This window comes from Phyllostomus discolor, chromosome 4, assembly GCF_004126475.2.
Source record: "Phyllostomus discolor isolate MPI-MPIP mPhyDis1 chromosome 4, mPhyDis1.pri.v3, whole genome shotgun sequence".
NCBI lineage: Eukaryota > Metazoa > Chordata > Mammalia > Chiroptera > Phyllostomidae > Phyllostomus > Phyllostomus discolor.
In genome coordinates this window covers 10,191,488-10,208,809 of record NC_040906.2, presented here as the reverse complement: position 1 = coordinate 10,208,809, position 17,322 = coordinate 10,191,488, and the positions used below count along the sequence as shown (strand labels likewise).

The 17,322-nt window shown below is 42.1% G+C and overlaps 1 protein-coding gene across 6 annotated transcripts in view; it reads right to left on the bottom strand.

Moving 5' to 3' along the window:
- DOCK10 (dedicator of cytokinesis 10) overlaps positions 1-17,322 on the bottom strand; it is a 228,970-nt gene that overhangs the window by 127,397 nt on the left and 84,251 nt on the right. The window contains exon 1 of one of the 6 annotated variants that reach the window (XM_036022787.1): positions 13,864-15,363. The exons of 4 other annotated variants lie outside the window; for them this stretch is intronic. In XM_036022787.1, coding sequence (XP_035878680.1) covers positions 13,864-13,968 — 105 coding nt within the window. In that variant the 5' untranslated portion in view covers positions 13,969-15,363. Of the gene's footprint in view, positions 1-13,863; positions 15,364-17,322 lie in introns of those variants that run through there. One more of the 6 variants, XM_036022789.1, reaches the window with a different exon arrangement.

Sequence of the window (17,322 nt, the reverse complement as noted above, 5' to 3'; positions counted from 1 at the left end):
CTATCAGATGCACAGTTCAAAATACTGGTAATCAGGGTGCTTTCCGAATTGGTTGAGTATGGTTGCCAAGTAGAGGAAAGGGTGAAGGCTATTAAAAGTGAATTAAAGAAAAATGCACAGGGAATCAACAGTGACGGGAAGGAAATCAGGACTTGAATCAACAATTTGGAGCAGAAGGAAGAAATAAACATTTAACCAGAACAGAATGAAGAAACAAGAATCCCCAAAAAATGAGGAAAGGCTTTGGAACCTCCAGGACAACTTTAAACATTCCAACATCTGAATCACAGGGGTGCTAGAAGGAGAATAGGAAGAGCAAGAAATTGAAAACTTATTTGAAAATATAATGAAGGAGAACTTCCCTAATCTGTCAACGGAAATAGACTTCCAGTAAGTCCAGGAAGCTCAGAGAGTCCCAAAGAAGTTGGACCCAAGGCACATGATAATTACAATATCCAAGATTAAAGATAAGGAGAGAGTTACCTACAAAGGAGTTCCCAATCAGCTGATTTCTCAAAAGAAAACTTACAGGCAAGAGGGGATGGAAAAGAAGTATTCCACATCACAAAAGGCAAGGGCTTACATCCAAGATTACTCTATCCAGCAAAGCTATCATTTATTTATTTTTTAAAAATATTTTATTTGTTCATTTTTAGGCAGATGAGTAGGGAGGGAGAAAGAGAGGGAGAGAAACATCAATGTGTGGTTGCCTCTCATGCACCCCCTACTGGGGACCTGACTTGCAACCCAAGTATGTGCCCTGGCTGGGAGTTGAACCAGCGACCTTTGGTTCACAGATCAACACTCAATCCATTGAGCCACACCAGCCAGGGCCAGCAAAGCTTTCATTTAGAATGGAAGGGCAGATAAAGCGCTTCCCAGATAAGGTCAAGTTAAAGGAGTTCACCATCACCAAGCCCTTATTATATGAAATGTTAAAGGGACTTATCTAAGGAAAAGAAAAAGATCAAAAACTATGAACAGTAAAATGACAACAAACTCACAACTATCAACAACCAAACCTAAAAAACAAAAACAAAAACAAAACAAATAAGCAAATAATTAGAACAGGAACAGAATCACAGAAATTGCATGGAAGGTTATTGGTGGAGTGGGGGAGCAGGGAGAAAAGGGGAAAATGTATAGGGAATAAGAAGCATAAATAGTAGGTACAAAATAGACAGGGCGAGGTTAAGAATAGTCTAGGAAATGGAGAAGCCAAAGAACTTATATGTATGACCCATGGGCGTGAACTAAGAAGGGGGGAATGCGGGTGGGAGTGGGGTACAAGGCCAAAGGGAATAAAGGGGGGGAAATGGGGCAACTATAGTAGCATAACCACTAAAGTATATTTTTAAAAAAGGAAAATCAGATATCACAAGGGACAGGTTATCAATAAAACCACAGAAAAACTAAATTTTAAACTCCCCTTGATACGTCCAATAAAAGGCACAACTTGCAACAGATGTAAATGTCTGTCAGAAGATAGATTTTTATTTATTCATTTCAAGCTATGACATACCATCCAATCAATCAATGACCTTTATTGAGCCTTTTCTGTTTAAAATGTTGGCTGAGGTTAATTTGACATGGGGCTGCACAACCTGGCAGACCTGCTTTATATAATTCATTAAGTCAAGTTCTGGGAGCAGATGTGTTACTTAAGTTCAATCTTTCCAAGGAACGTGTTCGTTAATCGATGTGTAACTTTCTTTTTTTAAAGATTTTATTTATTTATTTATTTTTAGAGAGGGAAGGGAGGGAGATAGAGATAGAGATAGAGATATATATATATATATGTATATATATATATATATATAGAGAGAGAGAGAGAGAGAGAGAGAGACTGAGAGAGAGAAACATCAATGCGTGGTTGCTGGGGGCCGTGGCCTGCAACCCAGGCATGTGCCCTGACTGGGAATCGAACCTGCAACACTTTGATTTGCAGCCTGCACTCAATCCACTGAACTATGCCAGCCAGGGCAATGTGTAACTTTCAAGATATTCAATGTATCATAATTACTGTGGACCTGAGGTTTAAAAATAAAAATAACAATAATATATTTCATATCATCTAGAGCCTGCAATTTGGTGGTGTTGGCCATGAATTTGTTATGACGGAAGAATCTAGGCTATGGAGCGCATAGACCTCTCTGGAACAAGAGAGCTGTCTGTTCGGCACCTTTGTCCAAGAGACAGATGTATACGAGGAAGGTGGGAGAAGTTCACTTCTCAATACTGATGCTTGCAGAGACATTGAGTGCAACTGGCAACGGAGCGGCATTGATTTACAGCTTTACACCGGTTGCGTTTGTCCCTGCTGGATTTAATGCGCCTCCTTCTCCCTGGAAATGCACCAACTGGGATGAGGCATGTGCCAAGATCACCCTGAATTGGACTGGATTTTTATATAACTTTTTACTCTCACTCTTTTTCTTTCCAATGAGTAATGAATTTCATTAGCTATTCTGAAACCACTCCCGGCCTGGGAAAAGGCGCCCACCAGTACCTGTTACTATGCAGCAGGGTTGGTGCTGCACCACAGGGTAATACACCCTATTCTTCTTACACCGTATTAAGGGATTTGTTTGCTCCACTTCCCCAGATCCACAGCTCTCCTCCAATTTAACGTCACTGCAGAACAATGGATCCTGTCACAAAACAAATGCTCCCTTCCCTTCTACTTATTCCGCAGCTTCTCATGGAATGCCAACAAAATGTCCAAGTCCTGGAGTTGGTCAACCTGCCACCTTGGTCATATCCAGGGCTGCCAAGAGCCGTTTAATGGGTTTGCAGCAAGCAGATGGTCCGCGCCTTAGCTAAAGACTCTAATTTCAAGAAAGTAGTGTTCTATCCGAATATCTGAATGATTTTCAAACTTGCAATTAAAAATCAAATGGGTGAAGAAAGGACATGGAAGAGCTAAGCATTTGAAGTATGTCACACCGAAAAATGAAATGACTAAATGATCAACCTAGACTTATCTCCAGAATAGAAATAGGATCGAACTAAGAAATGACCGAGACAATGCAGCCTAGCTTTAGGAAAGTCCAGCATGAAAGGCAGAGTGTGATGATAGGTTTTCTATGTTGTGTAACGCACACTCTAGAATGCATGTGATTCTAGTGTGAAGTGATATCTGTTATGCTCTGAGACCTGTGCTGTACCCACAGTGCTCATCACATAAGTTTTAAATTTTCACTAGTCCTGGGTTTGAAGCTCTTGCATTATAAATTTAATGTGTACAAAGAGCAAATAGTAGGCACTCAGTAAATATTTGTTGAGTAATAAGTTTATGTCATTGCATCCAGAAATTCATTTCCTGGGACTCTATTTTAAAAACAATCACACATATTACCCAAGATTTACTCCATAACAAGATGGAGAAAATACATTCACCTTAACCCAAGAGAGGTAAGAAAAGCAGGCAGGCTGGTAGAGGCCATATCCAAAAAGTAAAGAAACCAGAGCTGCTGCTCCAAAAGTGTGGTTTATATTTTCCAAAGAACCGTGTGTTGTGGAGAGAGGCTTAGTGCTATAATGGGCTTTGGGCAGGACATTGAAAATAGGAGAGGGGTTGGAGCAAATCAATAAATAATTGTGTCGTGCATGTGATGGTTCCTCCTTGTAACTCTTCAATCCTTCATTGCAATTAGTTGACCCACGACATTCTGCATAGGAGTGGCTTTTGTGGGAAAACCCAAGGAGGTTGGGGTCTGTGATCAAGGTGCCAAGCATTGCTACTAAGGAAGAGATAACGAAAGGGCACCACGTCAGAAGGGAAGGTCAAGTTCATCTTGACACTGGTTTTCTAGATTTACACATACAGTGACATTAGAGTTTGGATCTAGAATCCTAGATTTGTAGGGGGTAGTAAGTTCTGAAGGATGTAGTCAGCTAAAGATGGGAAAGAATAAATTAGCAAGGATAAGGAATGATTAAAAAATCACGGCACATCCATTTGAATATATACCACATGGCCATTAAAACTGAGTTTTTGAAGTTTGCAATAACAAGCAAAATTGCTCATGTCTTATTGTTAAGTAAAAATAAGGATGAATATTGCATACCAGAGTAACTGCACCAAACTCAAAAATTTTAAAGAAAAATTAGAGATGTAGATCGAAATATTATCAGTTATTATATTCAGGGGAGACTATGACATTTAGGATTTTGCTATTTTGAGTTTTCACATTTCCTAAACTTTCTATGAAGAACATGGATCACTTTCCTCATGGTGAAGAAATGAACTTGGTCTTTCAAATTACTGTGCCTCCATGGAAACAATGGGGAGTCATTGACTTTAAGATTATTTAGCCTTTGAAAATCCACCAGAAAGGGCACCTCGAAAAGGACACACAGTGCAGAAGTTCAAAGACTAATATTCAAGTAGTTAAAAAGAGGATACATAAACACTAGCATGTTAAGCAGAACGTTAAGGAAAAGAAAGTTAGAAAAGGGACGAACAATTATCAATGTGTTTACTGACGTATCTCGAGTTCTGTAGGGTACCATGAAAATCGGGTGAATTACTTCAACACCTCTGTGCACTGGTCACTACCATGAAGGATTATAAGTCAGAATCTGCATTTGGAAGTTCAGGGTCTTTTTCCTACCAGCTGCACAGCTGGGACAAGTCATTTAAACTGGGACTAAGTGAGGTGACTCAAATGAGTCCAGTGAGTCAGACGGCAGCTTCCTGCTTGTCATAGTGCCACTGTAAGAACCACGGAGGTGGGGTATGTGAGGGTGTGGCATCAACCACCCAATGCCGGCAAATGCAGATTTGTCTTTATTTGAAAATGACTGAGATTACTCCACAGGTTTTACCCCAAAATGTACACCAAAACCGAGCCAAATCAACCAGCCAACTGAACTAGTTACACTAAATTCTTCATGGACCAAGAATGATGGGCTCCGTGATTCTATAGTGATCATCTGAATTTCCTTTTAAAACACAAACAAACAAAATTCCACAATTAATGACTCTGTGGGCACAAGGGAGGTAATGACATGAGGAAAAACAGTGAAATAAAACAAATGGGCAGTGTTCCCCCCATGTATCTCCTGAATCAACTTGGGCTGCTCTGTCCCCCACAGGAAGAAGGAAGGCGATCTACCCAGTTCTGTATATCAGCACATGAAAGTCACCTTGAACTTCTACCTTTTATTTTCCTTGAGAAACAGCCTAGAAAATAGTTTTACATATTTATACCTGCAGATTAAAAAAAGGATGACACTGAACTAGAGAATAGGCTGACAGTGACCAGAGGGGAGAGCGGAGGGAATTTCAGGGGGAAAGGGGAAGGGTATACTGGAACAAGTATAAAGGATACACGGACAAAAACTAGGGGTGGGTGGAATGAGAGGGAGGTGGGGAGGGCTGGGTGGGTGGGCTGGGATGGGAGTAAAGGACAGAAAACTGTACTTGAACAACGATTAAAATTAAAAAAGGGTTACATTTAGAATTGGTTTAGTATTACTCATTAGCTTTGCAAATATAAATATTTAGACAACAATCAAGTTGTAGATACTTAGGAATCTGTTTCTGTAGCTTTTACCTGCTCACAGGCAGGTCCAGTGTGTTGGCACTGGGGAATTGGCAGGATCACTAAGGACTAATCAGGGGAACGGACTGATTCGAGAGGAATGAAGATTAATAGTTGGGCCCCTGTGTTTGTGCTATAAATTTTAAGTGTAATCAGGGGGCCAAACCTTGGTTACCCACCATCATGTTCATTCTTTTCGAGAAACACATTAGGAAAAGAGATTTTTCCCCTTACTTTTGAGAAGTTATATACATATTTTTTCTGTCACATGCAGTCTATTCTCTGATGCTAATTTGGATTTCCTTGATTACCTTAGACATTTCCAGATATCTGAAACTTTATTCTAATTAGAAGATTCCTAACACAGTTTATCCTGCATCGGAATGCCTTGTTCGTCTTACATAAGCTTGCATCCTGGCTAACGACCCAGAAAAACAAACCGATAAAAATACTTATTTACTTCAGGAGCAATACAGTAGGCTCTGTCACGTCAGTTCTTTAAACATCTTCTTCCCATCTTGGCACACAGACGAGCAAAGAGCTGAGAGTGAGGGTCCGGGGGTCTTGAGAGAGGCCCTGAAAAGAATCCCACCCTCCAGGTCTTCAAAGCTAATCAGAAACAACCCAGCTGTTAACTAATCTCTGCATTTTCAAGAGAAATGATTCCTTTTCTTAGAGGAAATAAAAGATCTAAACGACACATGGATTCTTCAGACCTTAATTTAATCCAGGCCCCTTGGCCTTCATGCAACTGGCATGGGACCAACTTCCACACGATTTGTGTTTGAAACAAATGAGAAAATGGGAGAGAGGCCGTGCAGCTGGCTCCACGGTCACAGCTGTCAGCCTGTGGTCGTGTGACAGATTTAATTCAGCCTTTCATCAGAGGGAGTTCCACTGGACAACTTCTCAAATGGTGGAGCTTCAGAAAACAAGACGGGCCTCTCTTACCGAAAAGGAAATGATTAAGTAAAGAATGAGCCATCTTCTGCTGACCCTGTGACCTCCTCTCTGTTTTGAACCACAGTTCCCTGAGAGTGGAAAAACACTAGCTGCGTCCAAGTTAGGCACGGTACAGCTGGGCAGGCTCAGCTTAAGCTGAATTTGGAAACGGTTTCCTTGGTAACAAAAAAGGACATAGATGTCAGAAGAAATCGACCAGTAGTAACTCTTTCAACATCTCAGTCCATTTCAGTGCAATGGACCCTGTTAAACTTGCCAAATTATAAAGCCCTTTGCAAATACAAAAAATTAATCATTATACTCAACATAAACATGATAGAAGGAAAAGTCAGCATATTTTATTTTGTTAACCCTTAATTCCATCAGGAAAACCAAAGATACCAATACGTTTTATAGGATCTATAAAACAAGGTGTACTTTCAAATTAAATTCAGACCTTCGGAGTCTTACTTTCTTTTTAAGTAGATTTGACGATGTATATCTCTTAGGAGCGTGTAGATATTCATGTCTTGTTGTTTAGCAAATGGAAATAAAAGATAAATAAAAATCTCACCCAATACTGAAAGAAGCAGAAAATACCCCAGAAGATCTAAATCAAATTAAATTACGTGTCTCATTTAGTTTTCTAGAAACACTTGAAAGATAATAAATATCATTAAAAATACATCACAACCCAATTACACGTCTGCCCGACACCAGGGAAATTGATGCCTTAGAGCAAACTGCTGGGAATTTCAGACTAATTTGTGTGAAGTCCGTGATGAAAGCTGCTACTGCCTTAAACTCCGATATTATTTTAGTATCAACAGTCACACAAATGAACTTTCACTAACAGGTCAAGTGTGAAGGGAGTGTGTGTGTGTGTGTGTGTGTATACACAAAAACATACAAGTCACACACATAAATGTAAACAGTTCTGTCAAGAACATGTACCTATGTTTTCAATAAATCATCCCCTAATGAGAGCTCATTCCTTTCTTACTTTTGGCTACCTGAAACTGAGTATGTGTGGCAGATGTGTGATGGTTTTTGGCCTGTGTAACACCTATCCTGTTATTTATTTATGTGTTTGGTTTTTTTTTTGTGCTAACATTGGAACTTCCTTCTGGTGACGTAATTTTGACCCCTCTCTGCCCATCCCCCTATGCAGCAGTCTTCCTGGGTCTGACAATGAAGAGGATTTTGCTTTTCTGGGTCCAGGGCATGTGACCCCCCACAAGGCCCATTCAACACTTCCCTCCAGAACTCTGGATCTTGAGTGGAGAGATGGCCGACGTCCCACACGACTGTCCTTGCTACAAACACCAACAGCACCCCTGTTTCCCATTGCTCTGGGATGCTCTGCATCCATCTTTATTCTTTCCTGTCCTGTCTCTCCATTCTTCCTTCTGCTCCCGTCTTTGGACTGTCTGCTTGTTTACCTGAGTAGGTTTCCTCCGCCTGCAGATAAAGAAATCTAAGAAGATATAATGCAAGGAACAACGCCGATTGTAAGGGACTATTATCTCCTCATCTGGTCTTTCTTTGGATTCGAATGGTCTTAAATGAGAACCTCTCATAGCCAAGGACTCCTTCTTTATGTAGCTGTGCACGCTGCACGAAACTGACCTTGTGAGGTGGGGTGGGTCCAGGTCCCCAATCAAAGGACGGATTAGCCTCTCGTTACCATTCTGCACCTCCCCAGTGGACAAGAGGGACTAAAACCACAGGCAACGAGGACTGGATAGCTCTGAAAAGGCTGCCAGTATCCTTCAAATTCAGGAGTTTTAGGTTCAGTAAACTCATGCATTGCTAGGGAATTCCAATGTCATCTCATTCTATAAAACATACATCATCTCTAATTTCCCACTGAGACTAATTCGTCCCTTTCCTATGACACTGGCATAACTGGAGGCCGAATGACAAGAGTATCTCCACATTCGTATTCAGTGCTGACATTCCACATACGACAACTTTCTGTCCCAGGAGGCGCGAGGCCGGGCTGGAAGTGCTGGTGGGCATGGAGGGTAATGACAAACAGGGCATCTCTCAGCCACTGCTGGCCCCAGATTCTTTCCCTTTGCTCTGCCGGTTTCATTCTAAGGGTCACATTTGCTGTTTTTTTTACATTAAAAATAACTCATCTTTTAAGAATGTTCAATTATAAAGCCCTGGCTGGTATAGCTCAGTGGATTGAGCATGAGCTGTGAGCCAAAGTGTCACAGGTTCGATTCCCAGTCAGGGTACATGCCTGGGTTGCAGGCCATGACCCCCAGCAACCGCGCATTGATATCTCTCTCTCTCTTTCTCCTACCCTTCCCTCTCTAAACATAAATAAAATCTTTGAAAAAAAGAATGTTCCATTATAGAAATAACATAGTTACCAAGATAATTTATTGATAGTCACAATGAAAACTACCATTTTTGTGAGTCGCCCCATACATGCTAATCACAGTTACTATTTTTCTGCTACTGCTATCATGAGCAAACGGCAAGGACCACGAGAAGTATTTATCACTTTCTCTCCTTGAGCATCACATCCAGTCGAGAAGAGATCATCATTGCTTTGTGTTACAGATGCAGAGACCTGGGTTCTGAGAACTTGCTGAGCAAGCTGACGGGAGACCCCACCTTTCAACCAGGCTTAGCAGGAAGCCTTTGGTCCACTCCACCCCCTCTCCGCCACTCCACCGACAAAGGTCATGGCCTTTCAGGAATAGACGACATAGAAACCTCTTTGTTTCCTGCTGGGAAGATTCTGAAACAGAGCTGTAGTTTTGAGGACTATCCCTGCTCCCTTTGTCAGCTCTGCAGGGAAAGACCTGAGAAATCTCGGGGCTGGTATGACGTCCCTCGTCACCTTAGGGAAGGAGGTGCTAAGGCCAGAGGACAGAACTTTGTGTAAGAGGGTCCAGAGAAGAAAATGAACAGGTGTACTAAGGACTGAGATAGTGAATGTCAGATAATGTCTGTGTCAAAAGCCACAGTGGAAATTGCCACTAATTGAGGGAACCTGTGAATTCAGAAGGTTTTGTACCACTGCCACCGGCTGGAAAATAAAAAGAGTGGTTGGCATCACGGTGTTACCTCCTGCCCACTCTGGCGTTCCCCTGCTCAGATAGGTCAAGGGCACTGTCAGGGAGCTAATTCTGCCTGGTGTGGTGATTATCCTCCACCTGCTTCTCTCCTGGCTCACCTCTTCTCCCTCCCTGAGCAGTGGGACCCGAGGAAAGTGAGTTCATTCTTGGTTAAGTTGCAGGAACCTCTCCTGAGTCCTCTTGGAGAGCTTCCTCTGTGCAGCAACCTGGCACCTGAGCTGGCTCCTCCCTCTTGCTTTGGCCACGCCCAGAGCCCTCTTAGGGGGCCTCCATTCCTAGGCCAGATCAGATTTCGATTTATACTTCTCCATTTCCATGGACTGAATTGAATTTGTCCCACTGCTCCTATTCCTTTGCTTCCTCCGTCCCATCCATGTGCAGCCTTCACCCATATATTTCCCATCATGTGTCAAACTTGATTCAGTCTCATTTCATTGTTTGCCTGCAGTCATCATCCTGGGATCCCTTCTAGGGCTTCCTTTCACCTGACTGGCTCATTATAAAATAGTCTAAATAGGTAGCTGAGGATGTTTGTATAAAACCAACAGTAACAGTAAGAAAGCCCAGATGACTGGAGTGGGAGGCTGCTCACATTAACACAGAAGAATAAAGGATAAAAAATAGACTTGAAACATGACAACACAATGCATATTAGAAAATGATGTATGTGGGAGGTATGTTAAAGATATTCAGATTAGATCCTCTGTCCATAGTTATTAATTTTCTATAAAAGTGCTAATGAGCTCTTACTATAGAGGGCAGCAAGCATTTTCATGCATATCCGAAGTTTTCCAAATATTTTGAAATCTGGCAGATTTAAAGCCTGTCAACCAGTAAGAACTTAAAAATATCAGCTCACATTTATTTAAATACATTTTTCATTTTTATAATTGTACCGATGATTGATAATAATAATTCGGCTTACTTGTGTACTTAATCTTTACACATTAAGACATGCAACTTAGGAAGGACACTATCTTCTTTACTGACCTCCTCTGCACTTGAGATCATCCTGAGTGATTTCGGTTAAAAAAAGAGACAGTTATAAAGAAACCCTTCCACGACAGAACACCACACACATTTCAAAAATGAAGGGAAGTTGTTCTACTTGATCTAACACATTTCATTTTCCTGGCGTCCTGATAAGTGAATTAAAGTAGATAAAGGCATTTCTTAGAAAATGCACTTAAAATTTGGATTCATAGGGGGAACTTCTAACACAATGAAAATTTACCATACAGAGTTAAATAAACAGCTTCAAACAGCATTTGAAAGAAACAGAAGAGATAAATTCCTCAACCTGGGTCACGAGAGGATGAAGTTGGGGTTGTACACCTTTCAGAAAGCCACAAGCATCTGGCTAAACATTCTAGGTGGTGAAGAAACTAGACCATTTCTATATTTCCCTTACTGCAAAAAAAAATAATTTGTTGAGTCTGAAATCCACATGATCCTTACAAAAACAAACCATTTATAATAATTATCTCCAGGAAGCATTATTTCTCTTTTCCCTACAATATAGGAATATATTCAAAAATTCAAAAGAATTCACGATTGTATCCTCTAAACTAACTTTAAAGACACACCTTTGCTTGTTAGTCATTGTGTCACTTGAATTGCTTTTTCCTTATCACTTATTGAGTCACCTCTGAAGCCAGTCTAGGGATGCTGGTTTAGCTTCTAGAAGGCTTAGGTGCTGTGCTGGGGAAGGCCCAGCTGGCTTCGGGTGGAGGAGGAAACAAATGCGGCCTGTCTAAGGCAAGCCCCGTGAACACAGAGCAGTCTAGGACCTCTGAGTCCTCAGCCTGATGCAAGTCAGAACTGTGTCTGCTACGTTGCTCTGTCACCAAGACAGGCTCCCCAGAAGAAAGCGTCACTTCCCATTGACTTCATTTGTAGCCGTCACAGAAAAGACAATCTCACTACAGTTACACCCCTCTTCCTTTGTCACGGAAACATACGTATTTTACTTGATTAGACTGATGCTACCTAACACTGATAACTCATACCTTTCACTGGGTCAAAATCATGTTCCGAATGCACAAGATCAACGTGAACAACAGCGAGTAACCCTATGACAGGGCAGGTACTGTCATGAACATTGTATGGAGGAGGAAACTGAGGCTCAGACTAATGTAAGAAATATGCCCAAGGTCATATACTGTTGGTGACAAAGTGAGACGGCATGATCCCCTCGGGCTCTAGTTACGCATTTCACTATTTTGGATTCTCTGTGTTTTTCAGCGTGAAACCACGTCTCCGGACAATACTTCTGGATGGACTGAGCAAGCCCCTGGTCCCCAGAAGAGGCAACCTGTGAAAGGAGATAGGCCTATCTGAGGACGGCCGTGAGCAGGCAACAGTAGCAGGAAAGTCCCCAGCGCCTTCCCAAGAAGAAAGCTAATCACTGTGTAAATGATCTTAATTAAATGTGAACGCGTTGCTACTGAATGCTGGGGGACAGACACTCCGTCCTTACTGGCTGCTTTCCCCATAGTGCTCAGTAGCAATACCTCCAAATTCAATTAAGATCATTCATAGCCCGATTAGCTTCATTATGCGGGGAGACACCGGGGACTGTCCTGTTGCCAAATCCTACGTATGTCTGTTGTGAGATAGACCTGTTCTTCCTTTCGGTGTCGTCTCTTTTAGTGAACATGAGAAGAAGTAAATCTCATGGTGATGTAAGCCATGGAACTTCTAAATTCCACTGGGGGAAAAGCAGCAAGGAAATTACGCCTTTGGGGCTGATCTAAAGGTTAAAATAATGTCAAACCAAAGGAGTTTTTCAAACTCTGATCCTCTCTAACGGGCTGGTGGTAGACTCTTATGGAGCCAGGAGAGAAGACACAACTGGGCCCTCGTTTTGGGGTCAGTGGAGACCAAGAGGTTAAGTCCAGGACTCTGAATATCCCAGCTACGAAATGCTGCATGGCAAGACCCAGGTGCACACCATGGGTCAAGGTCAAGGGCTCACTTGCCTGTGTTTCCCAATGGGAGACGTGCACTACTGAGATAATGACCAAGACCCGACCAAACAACAACACGGCGCTGATCCTATGAGCCAGATGTCTGCTAAATTCTACCCACATTACATTACCACTCCATAGATGGTTATTCTGGTTATTTTGGCCTACCAAGGGCTGACTATTCATGAATTTGATTATTCATATTCACTAAATGACTGTTCATACAGACTCATTATCACATACACAATTTTTTTAAAAGCTGCCTTGTTTCTCGATGTTTACATGAACAAAAAAAACCCATTTATCCCTAGTGGTTCTCTCAACCAGGGACATCACCTTTCCCTCCCAGGGGACATTTGGCAATACCAGAGACATTTTTGTCACTGCTGGGGAGAGCTTGCCATTAGCATCTAGTGGGTAGAGGCCAGAAATGTTACTAAACATCATACAGTGCATAGACAGCCTGGCACAGCGACAAAAATCTCAGACCCCAAGTAAGAGTAGCGCTGAGGCTAAGAACCCCTACCCTGAAGGAAGCAAGCAAAACTTGGACACCCTGTAGAACAGATATTTCTGTAAAAAGAAACGACCCAATAATGTCACTGCAGCCATGTTTCATGTGAAACGAGCCTTCCACATTACCTGTGGTTTGCTGACGGCCTCTAGCAATAGGCTCTGATGTGCAGCTGCCCCTGGTGCCAGCAGAAATCTAGAACTCTGCCACAAGTACACATTCCAGAGCCCTCATTTTACTCACAAACAGTAAGAAGGCAGAAACATTTTTAACGGTAGATAAACCCCTTTCAACCATCACTTTTTACTCTCTTCCTTGGCTCATTCAATACTTATTTATATTTTCTTTCATCTTCCGAGTTAGTCTAAGAATTATAAAACAAATAGTAAGTGGTGTGTGATAAGAAACAGTAATGTTTTTTTTAAAAACACAACTATGTACAAGTCATTGCTTGGGCTCTTAATTGAGGCAATTGTAGGTCTTTCTTTTAAAAAGACAGTATTCTCATATTTTAATAGTTTACATTCTCTATCAATGCTTTAAAATAACAATGGTAGTAATTCCAATATTCCAGATAGTCTAGTCATGTCTTAGCTACTTAAATTCTCTATCAACATATTTAAAATAATGGTGTAAGTATAAGAGGATATTTATGATCCAAATAGAAAGTTCTGTGTGTCCAGAACTTCACCCAGAGCCTATGTTAGGCTGCCCACCCAGAGCTAATCTTGTTAATTTTTTTAAGTTTTGAAACAAAGCTGGAAAGCAAACAATGAAGTTTAGATACCTACAGAACCAAGTCTGTGGATTTCTTCTCGATTTACTCTTCTCACTGTGCGTCTCTTCTTCCAAAACTCACTGGGCTCCCGTCTGAAAACCTTTCCTCGGAAGCTCATGGTGCTGCTGTCACTCGATTCGCAAAGTATTTGAAAATATCAGTTCTGTCCAACCTCTTCCTTCTGCAGCTTCGCCAGGCCTAACGATTCTTTCTTCTCTGGTAAAAAGGGAAATGCTCATGCTACACTCACATAACCAGAAAGGAAAACCGACCAGTTACTGCTTCCTGTAAGTCACTAACTACCAGCGGTTCAGACAGGCTTCGGGGTGTGTGCTCCCCCTAATCGCCTGATTTAAAGCAAGACAAACACACACAATGACTTTGGACGCCTAAAAGAATTGCTCATAGCAAAACAAACCAGATGATGTCAAGTCCGCCACGGAATCAAATCAAGATGAAATCACAAAGCTAAAGGTTCTATGTCTGCCACCAAAACAGACATCAAACTTTATCAGTTTGGCTAGATCCCAAAGGTAAACTGTAACAATACATCCGCGGTCCCAGAATTCTGTTTAAATAAGTTTAAGCCAGTCTGTTTCATTCTCATGAAAATGTAGAATAAATTAGTGGTCTTCCTAGAGAGGTGAACAAGACCATCACTTAGGGCACAAGAAGGAAATATTAGAATTCTCTTTATATTAATTACTAAATAAAGGAAACTGAAATGGACACCTTGATACCACTTGGTTACAAAGAGTCAAAGACTCAATTCCCTAATCTTCAGATTCTTGCTCTCCTTCTCTGGGGCTGTGTAAAAGCGCAACCCGTCCCTCACACCCACCTCAATGTTCCTTCCCATTTTATTTTCCTCCGAAGCGCTTACTAGCATGCCACGCTGCTCTACATTTTACTTACTTATTTTAATTATGGTCTGACTTCTGCTAGACTCTATGTTCCATGAGAGTGGGAGTTTTTTTCTGCTTCACTCACGTGTCATCAGTGATTAGAACAGTGTCCGGTATCCAGAAGGCTCTCAGGTGACGCGTAATGAAAAGATTAACGAGGGGCTTACATTTATTGTGCTGAACAATGAACCTTGCCCCCTATGTATATTGTGCTTTGACATATTCGTTATTGATAAGAACTATTTCATTTATTAACAAACGCAGGATATGGGAGTGTAGTCAGTTTTTTTCTACTGAGTGCATAAGATGTGAAATATTTGGAGGCCACAAGACTAAGAGATCATTGACTCAACGTTTAAAGATTGTTTCTAGAAACTGCTGCCATGTAAGACAGCTATTTAAGATTTAGTTTCTTCATCTGCAGATGGGTCTACTCGATAGTGGTGTCCACCAGGGTGACGTAAGTGCTGGAGGAACCATTCCTCATTCGTGAAGCACAGCGTGGGTTATAAAGATGGTTGAAGGAATATTTCCACGGAGGACTGATCTCCATGACCACCGAGGTTCAAGAAACTCCCGCCAACCTTCCAAAGAGGTGCGTCTTGAGGAAGGCACCCTATGCACTGTGCCCGCTCTGACGTCAGGGAAAGCCAGTTGAAGGCATCTTTGCACAGAGCCCTGTGTAATGTGCACTGTGGACAGAAGCAAGAAGCTTTACCAGGAAAAGGATTTCTGTGCAAAAGGTTCTCAGTGTTCTGGGAGTTTTGCACTTTAAGAAAGGAAAATAACAAGGCGGCTACCTAGCTCATGAATTTTGTTCCTGTCCTGGTTGGGAGGAGGATTCAGGCTACGAATGGAAAGGGAGAGACCACCAAGAAGGGGGACAATGAGTAAGCATGCTGTGGTTTGTGTGGACACTTTTGTTCCAGAGTCTTGTCTTTTCTTTCTGTTGCTCAGCACAGTTACTGGTGGAGGTGCAGGTTGGCAGCCACAGATGATGCAAACTTAACCCACAGGTGAATGGTCTCACAGATTCCGTGGCCTGTTGCTAATTTCCTGCTGGTCTTACTCAAATGTCTCTTCTTCACAAAGCGTCCTCCACCATCAATTTAAAACTGTGGCCTCCTCCCCTACACACTTCTGATGACCCTCCCTTGCTTTATTTCCAGCCATTAGAAAATGGGATGACGTTCTTATGTCCCTCCTGGAAACCACATGTGAAACACAGGTCTGATTCTGTATCACAGGCGGGGATTCCTAGGGGAGCTCCCCCTTAACCAGCTAGTTTCCACGACCACACCCTTAAGCTCAATTACTTTTTACTGACACAGGCCGTCCCCTTGTCCCCGATAACTGCATTTAACCGAGGCACATACACACGCCTGACATGAGCCACTCACACACTTCCACCTTGTCATGCAGTGATTTGTGCAAGACAAGTGAGAAGAGGCATTGGCCATTCCCTGACCCACCATGGAGACCGAGGAGGCTTCTTTCTGAAACCATGAGGAAAATCACAAGATAACTATAAAAATAGCAACTGGGGAGGTAAACCATACTGTTAATCTGTCATCTGCTTAAGTAGCCAACCAGGGATTCCACAGAGCAGAAGCCCTTTTGAGCCACGGTCACTGAATATTTAGAAATTCCGTTGTACGTCTTTAGCCCTAAGCAGAGCTCACCCTCCAAATAGCTCTTTGGCGTCTGTTAGATGAGCAGGTGTATTATTGTACATGCCTAATTTTCAGGTGTAATTGTTTTCATTATACAGTATCATGAGAGTCTGCTTCCAGTCACCTAATTTCCTGGGGATGAGATTGTGTTTCTATTTTAATTGCTGAAAGTAGAGTTTTACAACCGTTTTTGGGCTGTGGGCCCTGAAAATCTAATAAAGACGAATGACTCACCAGAAAAGTGTAAGCATCAGCAGATGCACACGTATGGTCAAGGGTCACAAACCTCTGAAGTCTATCTTGGGCCCTCTTCCCCATGGTGTTGTGAACCCCTAACTTGGAGTTTTAGAAGACTCAAAGGTTTTTAAAGGAATATTATCTTATAACAAGGAATTTAAGAATCTTGAGCAACTCCGAAGTGACTTCCTCTTATTCTAATATTTGCATCTCGTCTGTCCTCTATTCCTCTTTAGGCGCCACATTACTTTGTCCTGCAGTCCCTCCCACTCCTCGACTTCTGCAATATCAGAATGACTCACCTTTCCCTGTTCTTAGTTGTTAAGTCTCCCTAGAACAGAGGCAAAAGGAGGCATTGCCAGGCAACATGTGGGAACGCCAGACAGACATCATTTGGGGTGGCTGCAAAGGAGGGGGGCCTCCAGGAGCACGAAGTGGTGTTCCTTGGGACGGCACTGTCGGGGAGCCTCCACGGTTTGTCACCTTATGTGATATCAGAGCAAGTCTATTTCTCCAGCATTCTGTGGGACCCCGTACCCTCCCAACAAATTCTCTTTCTGCTTGAGTTCATAAATGTGTTGGCAATCAAAACAAACAAGTAAACCTAACTAGGACGATGGGCAAGAGTGGATATTGGAGAGACATCAGTTTCATTGC